The sequence below is a fragment of the Aethalodelphis obliquidens genome, unplaced genomic scaffold (assembly GCF_003676395.1).
Source record: "Aethalodelphis obliquidens isolate GAN/ISIS:26980383/991018 unplaced genomic scaffold, ASM367639v1 scaffold58, whole genome shotgun sequence".
Lineage (NCBI taxonomy): Eukaryota > Metazoa > Chordata > Mammalia > Artiodactyla > Delphinidae > Aethalodelphis > Aethalodelphis obliquidens.
Window position 1 is genome coordinate 5,592,617 of NW_020838002.1, and position 19,662 is coordinate 5,612,278.

A 19,662-nucleotide genomic window follows, 5' to 3' on the forward strand; every position below is an offset into this window, starting at 1 on the left:
CCCTTTAGGTTTTCCACCCCCGCCCCTCCTACTCTCCATCCTCATGTCTCTTTGCTCCACTTTCTTGCAGATTTCCCCAATTTTATTTTCTATTTGGTTTTTCAGACTTTGATAACATATTTTTAATTTCCAATGTTCTCTATTGTTCTCTGAATATTTCTCTTACAGACCTTTATCTTTTTTACAAGGATGCAATGTCTTTGCTTGTCTCTCAGGCTATTAATGACAGGCTTTGTTTCATTTTATGTTTTCTTCTCTCAACATGGTCTCCCCTCTAAATTGCTTTTGTTTGGTTTTGGCCTGTGTTTTTTCTGTGACATGCTTTTCAAACTGCCTAGTGATCCTTGGATGTGTACTCAGATTTAAGAGAAGAGAACTCAATAGCTGTTGGGAAGCTCTGAGCACATGGATAGGGCTCCTTAGTTACACAGATCACTGTAGGGTGATCTGGCATGGCCTTATCTTTAGGAAAGCAGTAAAGCCAATGTCAGAATCTTTAGGTGTACTCTTACGCTAATCAGAGTCTCCAGAGATGCTTCTTCCAGTGTTCTGCCTGGAGAATATAAATTTGAGTACCACTGTTCCGAGAGTCCAGTGGGGAAATACTCTGTATGGAAACTTTCATTTAATCCACCTGTTTTGAGTACATACCACTCCCTCCCTCTATTTTTTAACCATACACCATATCTTTCACTCTAAAGATCTCTGTTTTTATGCTTTCCAGAGAATATGCTACTAGCTTTCTTCCAGAGTGGGGAAAGGGTAGGAGAGGATATTTAGAAGTCTAGCTACTTTTTAAACAGATTTCAACAAAACACCCTGATTTTAGCTCCACATTCACCACTCTCCCAGCAGTATACGGTGCCCATGGGTGAGTCAGGTTACTTCTCAGCTTTCTCAGGTCTGCTAAATCCATCTGTCCATCTGCTTTCTAGCTACCAAAATTCACGTGCTTTTGTCTCCTTTCCCATCTCTTTGTCTTGACAGATTTACGTCACTTCCTCTTTTTTAAATCTCTTTACTCTGCTTTTAGTAAGATTTTGGGAGAGAGTAGTATGTGATAAATAAGTTCAATATGCTGCCTTTAATCAGAAGTCCCAGCAGCATTATTTTCAAGTAGAATATAACCAGCAAAATACATGTTCAAGTTAGAAAAAAATGCTTTTGCTTTGTTCTGCCAGGAATAACCATTACCAACACAAGCTTGAAGCTGGCATGAATGCTTTTGTCAATCAGCTCATTCCCAACTGCTCCTATAGGATCACAGGCAGAGCCACACTGGGCCTCAGGCATGGGCCATCCACCCAGGTTTCCATGTCTAACAGCAGTGATATGGACCACGTTCTCATCCCCAGTAACACGTCTGTCAGGAGTCTGGTGATGACCCCAATAACCTCAGCTTCCCTTCATTAATTACATTTAAGATGAGAATTAAATCAGTGACCATCTAGTTCAGCTCTAGGGAGCACAGTTTGCAAAGACTGCTACAGGAAATCTACTACTTTTATCAGTGAGAGCTCCAGCTGTAAATAAAAGAGCTAAACAGAAGCAATGGATGATTTGTTCATCACTGTAACCATAGAACCTAACATATAGTAGTGTACCAATAAATATTTATTCAGTGAACAAATGCTTGTTTTTCTGGGTACTGCCTTTTTTATCTTGGACAATCCACTTAACCTCTCTGTCTCAGTTTCTTCTTCCGAATAACAAGGATAATCATACCTATGCCTACAACTATTTTTGTAAGCCAACATACACACTGGAAAAAAACTACCCCAGAATGCTAGCAGTGGTTCTACTAACGTGGCAGGATGATATGTGTGGGATTTTGTTCTTTTTTTCTATGCTCCAGACTTCCTGCAATGTGCCTATATTAATTTTATAATGAAAAAAAAATTTAATGGAATATGCAGACTAACAAGAAGAGCTTTGCCAACATTGAGAAGTATGTGACTATTAAAAGGCAATGGGAGCTGGGGACAAAAGTTGATCTCGTTTCCTCATATCCCACCTCCTAATAAATAAGGAGAATATAAACAAAACACCTAAGTGACTTCACCTGGAGTTATAAATGTTACTCATTTCCAACAGTTTTGAGGAACTGTTCATTAATTAACTACTGGCATCTCAAGATACAAAAGCATCTTGACGGAATGAATGAGTTGAATCCCTACATGAAACTGAGTATAAGTGACACTGAAGGGACAGGAGACAGAAAGGCAAAACGGTGGGAAGAAGGCACTGAGAGTGTTGTTCTTCCAGTGGAATTTACACTGTATTTTTTTTTTCTGTGTTCCAGAAAGTTCAAAATTACAAACCACGGGCCGCAAGCAGTCAGTCTCTAGGAGCCTGAAACACCTATTCCATTCCTCAAACAAGTTTGTGAAGACCTTGAAACGGTGGGTCCTATGTAGTTTTTCCAGGAAGTCTTAGCTTCTCAGGAATCTGCTGCTTTTGGTTCTGAGTGGAAACTTGGTAGAAATTTCTCTTTTTTTTATTATTAAGACAATACAAAATTCACTTTTCTTCTGAAAATTTGGACAAGATAGCCAATAAATTTGTTGTATTTAAGAATATGCTCATAGGTATATTTTAAATTATCTTTTATCATGTCCAAAAATATTTTTTCCATGATCCAGGCTTGGAGGAGAAGATGATTGAGGACAATTTTTATTTTGCTTTTTCTTTTTAGGGGACTCTACATAGCTGTTATATTTTATTACAAAGACAATATGTTAGTCACCAATGAAGATCAAATACCGATTGCTGAAATAGATGACTCTCACACCAGTTCCATTGCACAAGATTTTCTGTGGTTCACAAAGGTATCCTGAGTTCTAATTTTATTCTTCCCCACTTTGCACCAACAGTCTGTGCATAAATCTCTGAAACTTTAGTTGAGGGGTTGAGGGGTCTCCAGTGACCAAAATGTTGGGGTGGGAGTAAATTATCTCAAAGGCCTCTTTCAGCCCTGATTTGCCCTATGTCGTTAAGAATGCCAAAATAGTATCTACACTACATTTTCAAAGCAAAGAAGCTTCCATCCTGTCAGATTGTGTCTCCACAATTCTGAGTTATGGGATCATTTGGCAAAGACTAAAATGTGAATCTGATGGTTTCATTAACATTCAGATCTTTTTCCAATTGGACAGAGATCAAAAAGTTGTTTCGCATGCATCTGAAAATGGACTGGAGAACAAACATCGAGGGTCAGGTTTCCTTCTCCCTACGTTGCTTTGATGCCACGACCTAAATCATGTACTGGCTTGGACGATGATATGACTTCGTGACTTCTTTTGCAGCTGTCTTGTATGTGGGAAGATATAAGGTGGCTGAGGCAAAGCACACCTATCTCGATGTCCTCGTCCACAGTACTACAAACTCGGCAGAAGATGCTTGCAGCAACAGCCCAGTTACAGGTGAGGGGCCAGGGTTCAACCCAGACCTCCAAGGAAATTTAAGAAAAACACGGCAGTTCAGTTACCAATCCTACCTGGAAAGGATATATGAAGTCTTCTTGGACAGTATGAGCTGCACACCTGCCTTTGTAGGGAACCTGTGCTTCTGGCAGTCTCCTGGAAGGAGGAACAGGGGTCTAACCTGAAGAGTCTAGGTGTGAACAAGGAGTAAAGAGACTTGAATTCTGGATTTGATGTTAATCGGTCAACTCATTTCTCCTTTCTGGGTCTGAGTTTCATCACTTGCAAAATAAGAGGTTGACTAGCTCCCTTGAAGACCTCTTGATGCTCTGGCATCCTGTGCATCTATGAGTATACGGAGATAGACAAAGAGACCCCCAGATATTTTAAGGAGTTTCTTGGCTTGATGCTTATGGCATCAATGATGCAAAGGCATTTGCATACATTTTTGATAATTTAAAAAAAAAAAAAACTTAAAAGCTTACCTTTAATTCTGAATTTAATCCTTCTGTACTATTAACCCAATCAGATCAGGTCCCCAAGCCCTGCAAGAATCTTTGTAGGTTCCAGAGCCCCTCCTAGAAATGATATTGAACTCTAACCAGTCTCTTCTGGGTTTCCCTTTCATTGTTTTTGGTTTTGTTTTGTTTTGATATCTGAATTCGTGCTTCTTAGCACAAAAAAACATCTGCAACATAGAACTGGGCCCTTTAAGATATCGATAAGCCTTGATCAGTGATGGGTATCTACCTACAAAGCTGTCAGTTACATCAACCCCAGAGATACACATAACAGGAATCTACATAAGCTGTGTTCGGCCAGGCCATACCAACCGAAGCATAAAAATAGAGTCATAATAACAAAAAAAGATTTTCTACAGTTCCACCCCCACCTGCAATTACACGAATTTCATTTCTTGACCCATGCAATAATTTGACTCCTTGCAATAATAATAATTATTGTCTTGCTATTATAATAAATTCTGAAAGGTAACCCTTAAACCTCCTGTTCTATGCTCCATTGCATAGGCAGTATATTGCCTTTTGTCCTCAGTAAGATTTAAAAAAACCGTGCTCTCCATTTCAACTCACTCTTGATTACAGAATCTTCTCCTTCAACTCAAGAAGTTCTTGGAGCTGGGCCATGATGACTGTGCTGAATTCAAAGAGCCTCTTCCTTTCATCACTGACCAGCTTGAGCTGGATCAAGCCACTAGACCTCAAGAACACCTCTTTCTTTAGGATAAACTTCATTCCCAGTAGGCTCCTTGGTCCCTTAGTAAAGTTCTTTCCCAGGAGTCCTTAATGGACCCTCCCATTAGCCCACCATACAGCCCAGACGTGCTTAGATCACAGACTGAACAACTTTAGAATTTCAAACGGGGCTCTTTATTTTATGTTTATTAGAGGCTTCCTAGAACACCTTCATCTGATATCAGTAACATGAGAAGGGTTAGGCTGTCTGTCACAAGCCACTGCAGTTAAACACTGAGGGGCTAGAGGGAAGTCATGATGGTCAGTGTGCCCTACTCAACTATTACTTCCATTGCAACAGCTCTTGGATTTGGCCCCCCAAGGTACCGACCCCCATCACTTTTCATAATGCATCAGCCCCCTTCTGAGGTCATTTTCCTCCTTGCCTAGCTTAGATTAATTAGCCCATCATAATCACTCCCTTGAAAATCCTCTAAATTTCTGGCCACTGTCTCCCTCCATATTATCTATTTGGAAAAAAATCCAAGCCTGGATGAATCCAACATGTCTACACTAGAGTAGTTGTACACTGCTGCAGAAAAAGCATCACTGAAAAGGGGGGGGTGAGGTATGATTGGTTTTATGTTAAATTCATGACTACAATTCTCACACATAAGGTTACCTTGTGATAACATTCCATTTCTCTACTAAATTCACTTTCCCAAATTACAAGGCAACTATTTAAAACCTTCTCCATTCTACCACATCTCTTTCCCCTTCCCCACATTCTCCATCCCCACATCAGGTGACACTTTACTGTATAACTTATCAAGAAAATAAATAGGAAATAATTCTTTTTCCACTGCCAAATTGAAAGGCCTCCTTGCACTGATGCTACTTTCTCTTCCTCCCTCCCCCCCCCATTCCAACAGATAAAGCCTCACTCCTCCTACCCAAGGCTCATCCCTCACATGTGCTCTGGATCTCAGCTCTTCACTCCCTCCTTCAGTTACCAATCTCTCTTCTCTCCTTTAGAACCAAACTTCTTGAAAGGGTGGCCAACATTCTCCTTTTGCATTTACTTCCTCACTTCCCATTTAGTTCCAAGCTCTTTCCCTGACTTTTGCGACCACCATGCCTACCAAACTGCTCTCTCAGGCCACCAGTAATCAGAGGCAGATGGTGCTCGTAAAGCTTGAGCCGAAAGGCCCCTCACTTGCATGACCCCGCGAGTGTGGGAGTCGTGCAGTGCTCAGGGAAGGGAAGTTGGGTTACAATCTTCGTGATAGACTGCCTAAAGAAACCCAGGAGGGAAAGGGGATCAGAAATTCCAAATACTCCAGTATTGGGGGAGATTTTCTTTTTAGTCTAAATATTCACTTTTTTTTAATTCACTTTTATACCTAACTTTCATATTTGTAATTTTGTATTCTTTATCTTAAAGAGGAGCCCAAAATTGTGTGGTACAGGCCCCTACAAAACCTGGATCCATCCCTGCCAATGACTTCAGTTTCACTATGTCCAACTGACACTTTTAAATCCTCTTTGCAACTGACATCTCAGCAGCATTTGATACACTTGGTCCTGCTCTCCTTTTTTAAACTGCCACATCCCTTGGCTTCCACGACTCCATACTTTCCAGATTTTTCCAACTTCCTGGCCTATCTTTCTCAGTCTCCTCTGCTAGCTTAAATGCTGTTCCCTCTGCTTAGAATCCTCTTCTACTTCTTTGTCTCACTAATTCCTACATATCCTTCAGATCTCAGCTTCATTTTTCTACTTCCTCAGGGAGCCTTTCTCTGATCTCCCAATTAAGTGAATCACTCACATAGCACCTTGCATTCTTCATTCAGAATGGTGAGCATAATACCATTAGTTAATTATCTGTATCGTTATCTGGTCACTGACCAACTTGGACTGTGAGTCCCTGAGCCCAGGGAATGTATCTGCCTTGGTTACCACTATATCCCCCATGTGTGGCATGTGGCAGATCATCCGTAAGTACTGGCTGGATAAATAACTGTATTTATCAGTCCAACCCCTGTACCCCTAAGATCACACTTGAGGGTACGCTATCTAACCAAAGGGAAAAGGGATCACAGAAATGTACCTCATGCCATAGTTACCACCTGGAGAGCTCTCCAGCCCTGCACAGTGACCAGTGCCTCGTAGTACTTAATAGTTACCCCTTTCAGTGCCCATCAAAGGTCAGAGCACCACCTGCCTAAACAACAGCAGTCACTTTCATCTTTTTTTGTAATACCTATTGCCCAAACTCCTTGCTGACCTTTAGAATGAAAATGTCTCGAAATACTGAAGCCACTCTTTTTTTTTGGGGGGGGGGGTGGAAGGGCGGGGGGCGACAAGGCATAGAAAAAAACTTTTCAGAAGAGGAAGAAACATAAGTTTGGGGAGATTTATGCTTAATATTTTAGGTCTTTTTACTAATCTAACATGTCTTACAATGTTCTGAGAAACGTTAAAAGGCATCCTTAAATAGCTCGATTGGCATCAGCCATACATAAATCCTATTGCTTTACCTATGGTATATCTCATTTTACTCTCCCCCCCTTTCCAGCATCACTACCACTGCTTCATTACTCCAGATATGTCAAAAGCCTCCAAAGTCGTCCTCCTGCTTCCAGTCTTAACACCCTCCAACCTGTTCTCCACACTCCTGCCAGAGTAGCCAATAAAGGATGCTGACCATGTCATTCCCTGACTCATACTCTTTCAAGAGTGGCGCAGACATTTTATCACGGCACACAAAGGCCTTCCTTGCCATCCTTCTCCCTCTCCTCTGTTTCCATGGCACCCTGACTTACCTTCATCAAGTACATACAAACCACTGTACACCCTGTGCCTTATTTTCCAGTTTCTGCTCTATAGGGAGTTTTTTTTTTAATTGACTTTTATTAGAGTATAGTTGCTTTACCATGTTGTGTTAGTTTCTACTGTACAGCAAAGTGAACCAGCTATACGTATGCATATATCCCCTGTTTTTGGATTTCCTTCCCATTTAGGTCACCACAGAGCATTGAGTAGAATTCCCTGAGCTATACAGTAGGTTCTCGTTAGTTATCTCTTTTATACATACGAAGGTTCTTTAATACATGATAATAAATAATAATCGTGAAACAACTTTCATTTCTCTAACAGAGTAAGTGCCAGCCATTTTGCTAAGTGCTTTCCAAACTATATCTCATTTTATCTTCACCACACCATAATGAGAAATTACTATTATTGATATTCATTTAACACTGGATAAAACTGAGGCCTAGAAAGGGAAAATAACTTGCCCAAGGTTGCACAGATAGGAAGTAGCAGAGCCTGGATACAAACCCTGATCTATATAACTCCAAAGCCTGTATTCTTTCCAATATTTCATCACCTTATTGTGCATTCATTTTACAAAAAGCAGACAAAAATTTTAAACAGAACAAATTATATACGTTATAGTTAAAAAAGAAAAGGTAAAAGTCTATTCTGTATCATCTGGAGCCTATTTAGGAGAAGTGGTCTTACATTTTATTTGGAAGAAGGTAAAGTATGAATTAATATGACCTAGGCAGGAGAGATAAGTATCTGCCAGCATTAGGATTAAAAAATACTAATAATAAGATTAGAAAGCCTATAAGTGGCCAGGACCCCACACTGTTTTTCCTACTTTTCGGAAAATGGCAGAGGCCCCAAGAGGCAGAAGGGTATATTCCTCTTACACTGAGAGATACCTGAACTACTTATCCTCAAAATACAGGAATAACCTGAAACTAGTTTGGGTTATATTAAACTTTCCTCCTCCACAGATTTTATTTTTTTTCTGCAAACTCTTACTTTACTTTTTATTGGAATATAGTTGATTTACAATGTTGTGTTAGTTTCAGATGTACAGCAAAGTGAATCAGTTATACGTATACATATATCCCATCTTTTTTAGATCCTTTTCCCATATAGGTCATTATAGAGTACTGAGTAGAGTTCCCTGTGCTATACTGTAGGTCCTTATTAGTTATCTATCTTACAGATAGTAGTGTGTATGTGTCAATCCCAATCTCCCAATTTATCCCTCCTCCCCTTTCCCCCCGGTAACCATAAGTTTGTTTTCTACATCTGTGACTCTATTTCTGTTTTGTAAATAAGTTCATTTGTACCATTTTTTTTAGCTTCCTCCTCTACGGCTTTTAGAAACGAGTGTTAGTGAGCTAAAGCCAGGTAACAATTCATGAATACTATGTCTCTTTCATTTTTCAAGGGGGGGAGAAGGTTTCCCCGAAATTTTACTCTTCTTTTCCAGGCCTTCATATCTCTACGCCAGACCTCCTTCAACTTCCCATGTCACCCCAAACTGAATGAAAGTCTCTAAGTATTGTGCATCTGTCCAGGGCTTACTGACAGCCCTGTGGTTTGCTGTGGTTATAACCTAGAGGCATTCCTGTGAGCCATCAGATGCCTTTTATTTCTCTTTACCTTGTAGAATCCTCAGAGTTCCCAGATCTCCTAATCTTGATGGCATAGCATGACAGGTATTAACATGGTATGTTTTTCCTTTAGGCACTAAAGAACCGAAAATTTGCCCCCTTAGAACGTGGTTGCAACTTATTTTCACAAAGATATTCCTCTTTTAAATTGGTCTCTTCCCAGAGCTAGCTATCCAACCCAATTTGCTACCAATAAAGAATTTCAGGAAGACTTTTAGTGCTTCTCGTTTAGTCAGCATATCCAAAACTAACAGTGAATCACTGATAATAAACTCTGCCTAAATGAAATGACCATCTCATTCAATGTCCACTCACCCACTTTGATCCAAAGCAAATCAAATCTTCCAGTGTCCTAATGATGTTACTTCAGTCAACAAAAATTTCTTGAGCTATTACTATGTACCAGGCACTGTGCAAGGAACCCAGAGAAACAGAGATGAAAAAACCATGATTTCATGACATGTACATCAACACACAGGAAAGTCAGAGTCATGCTAAGATACAAGTTGGTACACGAAGCAGTAGGGGACAAAAAAGGAGATGATAAGTTCTACCTGTGAGAGTTGAGAAAGTCCTCCCAGAGAAGGTGAGACCTGGGCTGAGTATTGAAAATGAGTAAGTATAAACCAGGGTGGAATTCCAGTTGGAGCACTAAAGAAAGCCCATACCCTGCCTACTTGTATCAAGCTTGAAAGTTTACGAAACACTTTCTCATACATTGCTTGACTTAATCCACCAATCATTCTATAAGGTAAGGATTAGCGTAAGGGATGTCTGAGCTGTAAGGACTCTTAATTTTAGATGATGAAACTCAGAGCCAGAAAGAGTAAGTCATTTTTTAGAAGTCTAAGTGTTAATGAACAGCAGCCAGACCTGAAACTCAACACCAGGCTAACTAAAGGCTTAACAGCAGTAATGTGCTGGAGCCAACTTGTACTCGCTTAGGAGAGCCAACAGTTAAGTATTCAGAGATTTTCAAAGCCTGTTGTCACAACCTTTGGTAGCTTGAAATAGGGTACTGTGGGAGTATTTACACCACAGAAATTGGCATATTATATATCAAGCCTTTTTTTTTTTTTTTTTTTGATGGCCAGTTTACCAGCATGCCATTGCTGATTGGCCAGTACTGCTTTGCAGCAAACTGCTTTATATAAGACTGTAGTACTACACAGGGCTGGATTAAAAGCCTTACCCAATTACTTCTCTATGATTTAGAAGTTAATTGTTAGAAAGGGATAATCTGACTGAGTAGTTAGGCCATTTTTAAAAACAGTAATCCTTCCAAATGAATTTTTATAATGTCAATAATTATTTATGAAATTTCTTATGTATGTGTTCTGTCCTTGCAAATTAAGAAAAGACAAAAAAAGACATAGTCCCTACCTATGAGGAACATTCCACTGTTTTTGTAAATGTGAATACTGATCAGCTGGCTCATTCATTTTTAGGTCATCCTTATCACTTTCACAAATTCCAGTTCTATTTTTGCACTCCTGCTAACAGGTTATCTTGTCAGCACTTATGTGAGCTCACAAAAATAACAGCCAGGAGCTCTGAGATGATTAATTATTTTAAAAAGCTATAGATATTCAAAGTAAAAGGGCATTTTATCCTATTCATCCAGTGCTCTAAGTTAGAAATCTTCAATCCTTGCACATTTGTAAAACTGCTTATTTTAATAACATCTACCTGGGCCCCTTCACATTTAATGTGGCATCCTTCTCTTCTTACCTTTCTAAAAGCATTGTCTACCTTGTTGACCTAGCTCACAAACAATTTTAACAAAATTTTAAATAAACAGAACTCTCTGAAATGCAGATAAGTCAAACCAGGCCAATCTCCCAATTAAAGTATCTTGAAGGGAATGTGCAGTCATTTGGGGACCTGTACAATGTGCTACATTGTCAATTCACTTCTTCATTTTAAACAACCCCACTTCATACCAGCTTACTGTAGATCTCTTGAAAACTCCACAAGTAGCATACCTGAAATATCAGGCATTTTTCTTTAAAACATCTGGGATTCTCTTCAAGTGCTGGTAACTGAGGTTTATGTGCTGGTGTGTCTATGTGGGTAAGAGATATTTACAGATATTAAATTTGCTTAAAAAAAAAACATAATTTTTGTGCCTCTTGCTATAATCTTTGCAGGCTTATGGTGAAGACATTCTCTTTGAGCTTCTGTTAAGTACATTTGTATGATGCTACATATTCTATTATAGGGTTAAGTCTGCTCAACAACCACCACCAAAAAACAGCTTCTCAGAAACATCAGATAATTATTCAGTGTCTTTTGTTGCAGTTATGTTGCTTTGTTTGCACATCATCTAAGCTACCAGAAATCTGTTTGTTTCTAGAATTTACTTGGGACACACAATTTGGGAAGAGTTTACTATGAACCCATTAAAGACCGGCATGGAAACATCCTCATAGTCACCATCAGAGAGGTGGAGATGCTCTATTCATTTTTTAATGGCAAATGGATGCAGATCTCAAAGCTGCAAAGCCAGAGGAAGTCTCTCTCAACACCTGAGGAGCCAACAGCCTTAGACATTTTACTGATAACCATCCAGGTATGTAGTCTTTTCAATTTTCCTAATAAAAATTCCAAACACACTTATTGAGGCTCTAGTGAAATGTATCAAGAGCCATTTACATATGCAGTAATGGAATGAAGAGGTCCGGAGGCATGTCATTGTTTGTATTCCACACATAGGAAAGATTCAAAAGCATCAATCAGCTCGTCACTTCTACAAGTCCCTTCCAAGGCCCTAAAAACTTCACATTCATAATTTTGTATTCCTTTCCTTAAGAAAAGCACAAAAAATTGTATCAGCTTAAGGCCCGACCAATCTTGGATTTGCCCCTAGACACACAGCTAGAAAATGGAAGAGCTGAAAGTTGAACTCGGATCTTCTGATTGGAAGCAGGCTACTTTCTGCTGTATTATATCACATTTGGAGGCAGGAGTTAGGATTTTAATGAGTGAGGGATGGGAGATGAAATAAAAGATGAGTCACCTGAGAACTAAATAGCCACCAAAATTCAAAAACCAGGCAGCTGAGATCCAGTCTCTTAACCTGGATGGCAGAGCTAGGATACAAACCTATACCTCGTGCTCCTGAGTCTAGCACTCTCTCCACGCCACCACACAGCTTCACGTGTTCTTATGTAAACATGGGCTTCAAGCTGTTTCTTTTTCCTTCTTTTAAATCCAGTGATGGGGATGAGTTCTATAGAGCTCTCCAGTTAGGTGGCAAAGCTAGGAGAAACAACTACCTTGAGGCCTACACAACCAATGGCATGTATCGACAAGACAGCCAATCTGGAGTAATGGGGAAGAAAGGGCTCAATCTCAGACAAACAAGCCAAACCCAAGCCTTGGCCCGGTAACCCCTCAGATCACCCTAAACAGCTAAATAACCAGCCTGCTGACGTACTTTCATTCTCCACTGAGGGGTGGCTAGTACAATAATTCCACCTTTCTATTACTTGCTCTGGCCCAGACCAGGATAAAGGCCAGTGTAGCAAAGGTAAGCTAATTGGTCAAAGCCAATACCTCTGGATTTGATTTCATGGAATTTGGGTTCATATGAAATTTATAGAGGGTGAGGGTGTGTGTGTGTGTGTGTGTGTGTGTGTGTGTGTGTGTGTGTGTGTATGTGCGTGTGTGTGTAGGTGGGAGCAGGGAACACAGACACATTCGTGGTTCCCCTCTTCACCTTTTATAAGTAAGTGCTAAAAGAAACATTTTAAAAATCATATTAAATTGAGCTTTTACAGGGTGACTAATACACTAATCCCCTATGGGGATAAGTTGGAGTCTGGGCTACCTTTGCTCCTAGAAACATAGCACAGGCCCCAGCATGATATAATACCTGGTTTCTCCTAGACTTATTACATTAAAAATGTGTTACAGGTGCAGAAAAATTCCAATCTGGCAAAAAGTTGTTAGAGAAGGAGACCAAAAATAGAGGCAAGATCAGGTTTCCACACAGATCCAAGTGGAACATTTACCCCCGCTGACTGGCACATTCCTGCTTGATGTCATTCCCACCCACCCCCTACTCTCCTTTTTTCTCCTTCTACTTTTTCTCTCTCCCCTCCTTCCCATACAGGCCTTACACTGGAGAGGAAATGGGGGAATAAAACTATTAGGGCGGTATTCAGTTACTCCTAGACTTAACATTTAATTATGTCAGGAGGCAGCCCCACCAATTCAACATAGAGATAGGTCTTGGTGGTTGACCAAAGCAGGCTGGGTAATTCCCACAATTCCAGGCCACAAACCACTCTTTTTTCTCAGGGTCATAAGAGTGATGACCTCCAGGCCTTCTGACTGGAAGCCTGAGCTTCTTTCTGCTACATCACACCACATTCTGAGGCACCACTTTGGACTCAGGCCGACTGGGTATGATTCCTGACTCCACCTTTTCTGGTTATGTGACTAGAACAAGTTACTTAATTTCTTACCTCCTGTATTTCCTTCTCTGCAAAACAACCTACTTCACTGGGTTCTAATGAAGAGTAAATGAGTTAAATACATAAAGCATTAGAAGAGTAGCACAAAGTGAGTGCTCTATAAATGTTAGTTATTTTTATTATTTCTCTACTCAGAAAAATCCAACCAATGCTAGGCTCTCCCTCAGGACACACCCAGTCCATCTCCTTGTCATCTGTACTCTCCCAGGAGACCCTAGGTACTGGCTCAGTCATTTCACTACTTCTACCTTTTCGTAAGAACTAAGGAAAAATTGTATAAAGACTAAATGATCCACAATGGAGTTTTCAAAACAGATAAGGGCTTTAACAAAATCTGGGCCCATAACTAATGCACTAATCCTTTAGGGCCCCAGGGAACCTCCAGGGTCTAACCCGCTCAAATTCCTGACCCTCTCAAGTCCCAGACCTTCATAACAGGCCTCTCTCATATATCTGGAAGGGAGAGAGAAATCCTTCCCACACTCTTCCTGGGAAGGAAAAGAGAGTTATTACAGACAAGTTAGAATCCCCCTGAGCAAACTAACTGGCAATGAGGGTACAGTTGACCCTTTAACAAACAACATGGGGGTTAAGGGTGCCGACACCACCCCCCCAGTAGTAAATCCAAATATAACTTTTGACGCCCCAAAATTATAATGTGAAAAAGAAATTCATATTTATTTAGAGGTATAACAATTCATGCATTGATAATAAAGAAGCAGCAGTATGACTGCTTTATGGTAGCCTAGTGTAACTGATACAATTGCTTCACAGTAGCCTAGCCTATATACGCTCATGAATGGTCATAAAATTTTTACGGCATACAGTATTATAGTCACATTCATAATACAGTATTGGAAACATTGTTACTTTTTTTAAAAAACCACTTACCTGTGATGACAGGCTGATAGGCAGTTTCTCCAATTACAAGAGACAGGCATACTGTATGGTAATGTAATTCTCTGAAAAAAAAGTTATAAAACAGTAAGAAAACTAAAACATTATTAATTTTACATTAAATACTACTCACCTTTTGTCTATGTAAGGATAGGTTACCCACCTCAATACAAGTCTAGCACAATGTTCCACACATATATTTTTGTATATTTATTGAAATCCAGGTATAAGTGGACTCACACAGTACAAACCCATGTTGTTCAAGGGTCAACTGTGTTTCCAACAGAAAGGCCCCTCTCAGGTGCTGAGTTTCTCTGACCATAACCTTCAGGGGTCACTTCAATAACTGGAAACCTCCAGGTAAAGTTTTCTCTGAAGATTAATCTCTCACATTTGTACTACACTTTCAAGTTTATAACACTTTGTCACATCTATATCATTTGATCCTCATGAAAACCCAGTGAGGTTGAGTGGGAAATTTCTGTCCAATTCATAAATGAAGCTATGGATTTCAGGGAAGTAACTCACCAAGGTCCTATCAGCCAAAAAAGCAGCCTGTGGGACTAAGACACAAGTCTTCTGACTCCTAGCCTGGTGCCCTTCCCATTCTGCCATGCTGCTTTACACACCTTCCCCGTCCTTTTCTCTAGATCCTTTTTAAAAGTGTGATCCTACAGAAGCTGTGGTGAAGCTTGCCCTCCATCTCCCTCCCATCCCTGCTTTCCTTCCCTTGATCTCCTTAGGCATTTCTTGTCACCTACAAGGACCCAGCATCTTCTTCTTACACCTGAGGTGCCCAGGACCTACTATCTCTTCTGCCCTCTTCTGCTTTTTTCCTGCACATTCCTGCTCTCTCTACCTCCAAGGAACCCCTAACGTGGGGATCAAAAACTACTGGAATCAGGAAGATTAATGGAAATGAGTCAACTGGGCTGGATATAAGAAACAATTGGGGTCACACAAAACTTGTTCACCAATGTTCATGGCAGAAGTATTCACAGTAGCCAAAGAGTGGAAACAACCTACATGTCCAATAACTGATGAATGGATAAACAAAAGTGATGTATTCACATAATGGAATATTATTCAGCCATAAATGAAGTACTGATCCATGCTAACATGGATGAAAACATTATGCTAAGTGAAAAAAGCCAGACACAAAATGCTACACAATTAAATATCCAGTACAGGCAAAGCCATAGAGACAGAAAGTAGATGAGTGGTTCCAGGGGCAGGAAGAGGAGGGACTGGGGAATGACAGCTAATGAATGGGAGTTTTCTTTTTGGAATGTTGAAAATAATCTGAAATTAGATAGCGGTGATAGTTGCACAGCCTTGTGACTATAGTAAAAACCACTGAATTTCACACTTTAAAAGAGTGAATTTTATGGTATGTGAGTTATATGTCAATATAAAAAAAAGTGGAAGTAACAAAGACTATAGTAATCTGAAGAGCCCCTGTCTCATCTAAAGAACAGCCCTATTCAGCCTCAACTAATTGCAGTGGAAGAAAGTGGTCCCAATGTTGAAATATTTTTCAATTTTTAAAGAGAAGTTGAAAGTCCAGAGTTTGGGATAAAATCTCTTTATTTTTAAAAGTTAGAAAATGATTCAGAAAATTTACATTCTTGGCAGCCTATATAATCTTGGGCCACAGGCCACCATTTTATGACCTCTGTTAACCCTGGACAATTCAGCTTCCATACCCTATCCAACAAAACAAAAGCCCTGTAGTTATTGGAAAAGCAACTACACATTGTTCCTCTAACAAGCTCTTAGGATATCTGATCAATGAAGAGAAGAAGGGTATACCCTTCCTGGTCACTGCTCCAACACAACATATTCTCTCCCAAAGCTTCAGCCCCAGACCCCCAGTACCTCTGGGCCTCTCACTTCATAGTTAATAAACATTTTTTCATCACCAGCTAGGTGCCAGGAACTCTTCTAGGTGCTATAGGAAAAACAAATGAATAACTCAAGGTCCTTCCTTTCAAGTTCAGTCAAGGGAGGGAGACAGACTTGTACACAAATCAAGGTAATACAAGGCAGAATTAAACCAGAACCTGCCAGCAGCACCAACAGTGTACCATGAAAACACAGACAAAGCAAGTATTAATTCTACCTGGAAATATCAGGGAAGCCGTTGTAGAAGAGGTGACATTTGGCTGAGCCATGAAGGGTAAGTTAAGTTTACCAGGTGGAGAAAAAAAGAAAGAGAGAAAGACGGGGGAGGAGGCAGAAGAAAGGAAAGGGGGAGGGAAGAAGAAAGGAAGAGAGGAAAGAAGGGAGGAAGGAAGGAATTAATTAAATAGAGAATTAAATTAAATAGAGGGCATGGTACGAAAAATTAAGGTAAAAGCTGGAAAAGGAGATCCCACCCTCCCTTGAGTCCACAATGGACCTTACACAACCTTTATTATACTGGGTTAAGAACAACTTGCTCACATGTCTCTCTCACAAACTGAAATACGAGTTCCATGAAAAGAAGGATCATGTCCTATTCATCTTGATGTCACTAACATCCCAGCATAATGCCTGATACATAGTAAGTGCTCGATAAAAGTTGGTAGAATGAGTGGATTCATGAACCAACAAAGAATCAAAGAAGAGAGATTAGGCTATGTATGAGGAAGGGAAAAGCAATCCATTTTGGCTGGAGATAAGGGACACAAGAGGACTGCAGTGGAAGTAGAGACTGGAAATGCAGGTTAGAGGTCAAATCAGGCAATATATAAACCCACAGGCATTTGATTTGGCTTAGGGGGCCTTTCTAATGTACCTCAGATTATGTGAATAGGACAGCTTCTCTCTCTTCCCATGCATTTCTCAGGCTCCAAAAACATTCTGACTAATGAAGGCTAAATGACTATGTAAAGGCAGGAAAACACATAGTAGATGCTCAGTAATAGTCTTTAAAAAAATTGAATGGAAGAGTGAATGACTCCATCCCAGAATGGTGTTGTTTTTTACATAACCACAGTATGTTCCTAACTCACATTCTATTTGTGGTCAGTTCTGACCCCCACATGTTTTTTCTTATACTCATACCCATTCTATATTTGTACTCTTGGGTTTGGGTCTTTACAAGCACATTTTCTTATTACGTTTCAACCCTAATTATGATAGGCTTATTTTTCCAATGCATAAGGTCATTCAGAGCTTTATTACTATTTTCCAGAAAATCAAAACCACACCAAATTTGGGACCCACAAATTTGATACACACATTCTTCATTTCTTTGTCTGGAACATCAATAAACATGATGAACCGACTGGCTCTCAGGACCAGTCTCTACTGGGCCATCGCTCAATATGTCCTACTATTCCCATACTATCCCCATCATCCACAAATCTTCAACCCTGATATTCAGCTTATTATTAAAGTCATGCGGTCAAGATTCTATTGATACTTTTCCCAGATTATCTAGTGAAACAGATTATACTGGAGACAACTCCCTGGTCTATGCATCTTGTTCTTTTGCTATAGGAAATTAAAGTTGTCTGTATGATCTGCCCATCACAAAACCATGCTGACTCCTATTTAGTGTCTCAGGGTTTCCTAGGTGACTGCAAATTGATTGACTGATGGTTTGTTCTCATTTTTCCCAAAGATCTATAAGTTGGTGGTCTTTAATTACTAGTGTCTTCTGTGTTTCTCCCCTTCCTGTTTCAAAGATAGGCATATTTGCCCTTTTCCAGTCTTTAGGGACTTTTCCAGTTCTCCATCACTTCTCAAAAATAATGATCTGTGGGTCTGTGGCCACATCTGCTTGTACAGCAAGCACCCCTAGGGTGCATATCGTCAAATTCTGCTGATTAAATACTTGCATTTTTCCTTCTCTCATTAACTGTTTCTCTCTCTTTGATTACCTGTTCATTTCTCAAAATTTCACCTTGACTGAACTTCCTCTAGTCAACTAATTATCTGCAATCTGTTCTGAAGAGACAAGATGAAAACATTCAGCTTTATCAATCTCCTTATATTAATAAGAATTCCCTCCTTCTTAATCGTGAAGTCAAATTTTTCTAGTCTATTTCTTTGCCAAATATCTTAAAAGTTATTTAGTCTTTGCTTTCCTATACATGCTAGTTATGTCTTCCTTCCAATTGTGACCATTCTTATTTTGTCCCTCTTCTGCTATTCTCATACATTCTGTTTTAGGGACAAGGCCTGATTTCCACATGTTGCAAACCTATTATATATAGAAACAGTACTGGGCACTAAGGAGACAAAGCAATTGGGAAAAAAAAGGCCCTGCCATTAATTTCATAGTCTAGTTCAAGAAAAGAACATAAAAGAAGAAAAATATAAGTTAAGTACTCCTTCCTCTGTATGCCTACATTGCCTCTATTATAAACTGGTTTCAGTATATTGTGATCATTCCTTTACTCATCTGTCTTTCTTGACCTCGTCAAAAGCAGGGATCATATAAGGTTCACCTGAAACCCCAATGTCTCCTATAGTACCTGGAACTCAATATGTTTGATAAGGACAGGACAAAGGAGACAATACACAATAGCATATGTTAGATGTTACAGATGGTTAATTCTACAGAGGAGGGGTCATTTCTTCAGAGTATACTGTCAAGGAAGACCTCATACCTTTCTGTTCCATACTGAATTCTATGTAAGTTTAAACTTGTTTTTTTCTCTTCTCTTTTGCCTTCCCTATATTTAGTGGTAGAGTTGATTCCCTCTTTTTTACCCCCTTTGAAAACTAGGCTAAACTCTGGCCTATAGAAATCCTTCCCCTATAATCAGTTTCCTGAGTCATCACTCCTACTCTGTTTCACCCCTACACTGCCCAAATGTATAAAAAGTCTTACCTACTGATATACAGGAGAGGAAGTGTCTGTATTACCAAGTATTTATTACCTGAGTTCCTGCAGTCATAGAGAGAAGCAAAAGTCACAAACTTAAAAGTTCACTAGAAAACTGACCACGTAGAAAACAAAACTCCACTCAAACACCCCTCTGTGCTTAACTAGGCTGGCACCTCCTATCGCACCAACTTTATTCAGTCTCCGCTGCCTATGGAATATTGTGATGTGACAATACAATGCAAATTCAATGCAAATCTATTACAAGGTAAATTTTTAAATCTTGTAAAAGATACAGAAGTTTGTGAAGCTGATGAGGATGACATGGAGACTAATCAAATCACATGCAAATTTACTGACAATTGAGAATCT

General features: G+C 39.7%; 1 protein-coding gene across 2 annotated transcripts in view; it reads left to right on the top strand.

Annotated features, from left to right (window-relative positions):
- The window catches only part of ANKFN1 (ankyrin repeat and fibronectin type III domain containing 1), a 154,994-nt gene that overhangs the window by 98,377 nt on the left and 36,955 nt on the right, over nt 1-19,662 (top strand). For both annotated transcript variants that reach the window (XM_027087289.1, XM_027087288.1), the window contains 4 exons: nt 2,303-2,402; nt 2,696-2,828; nt 3,306-3,422; nt 11,450-11,665. In XM_027087289.1, the coding sequence (XP_026943090.1) occupies nt 2,303-2,402; nt 2,696-2,828; nt 3,306-3,422; nt 11,450-11,665 (566 nt within the window). The remainder of the gene's footprint in view (nt 1-2,302; nt 2,403-2,695; nt 2,829-3,305; nt 3,423-11,449; nt 11,666-19,662) is intronic.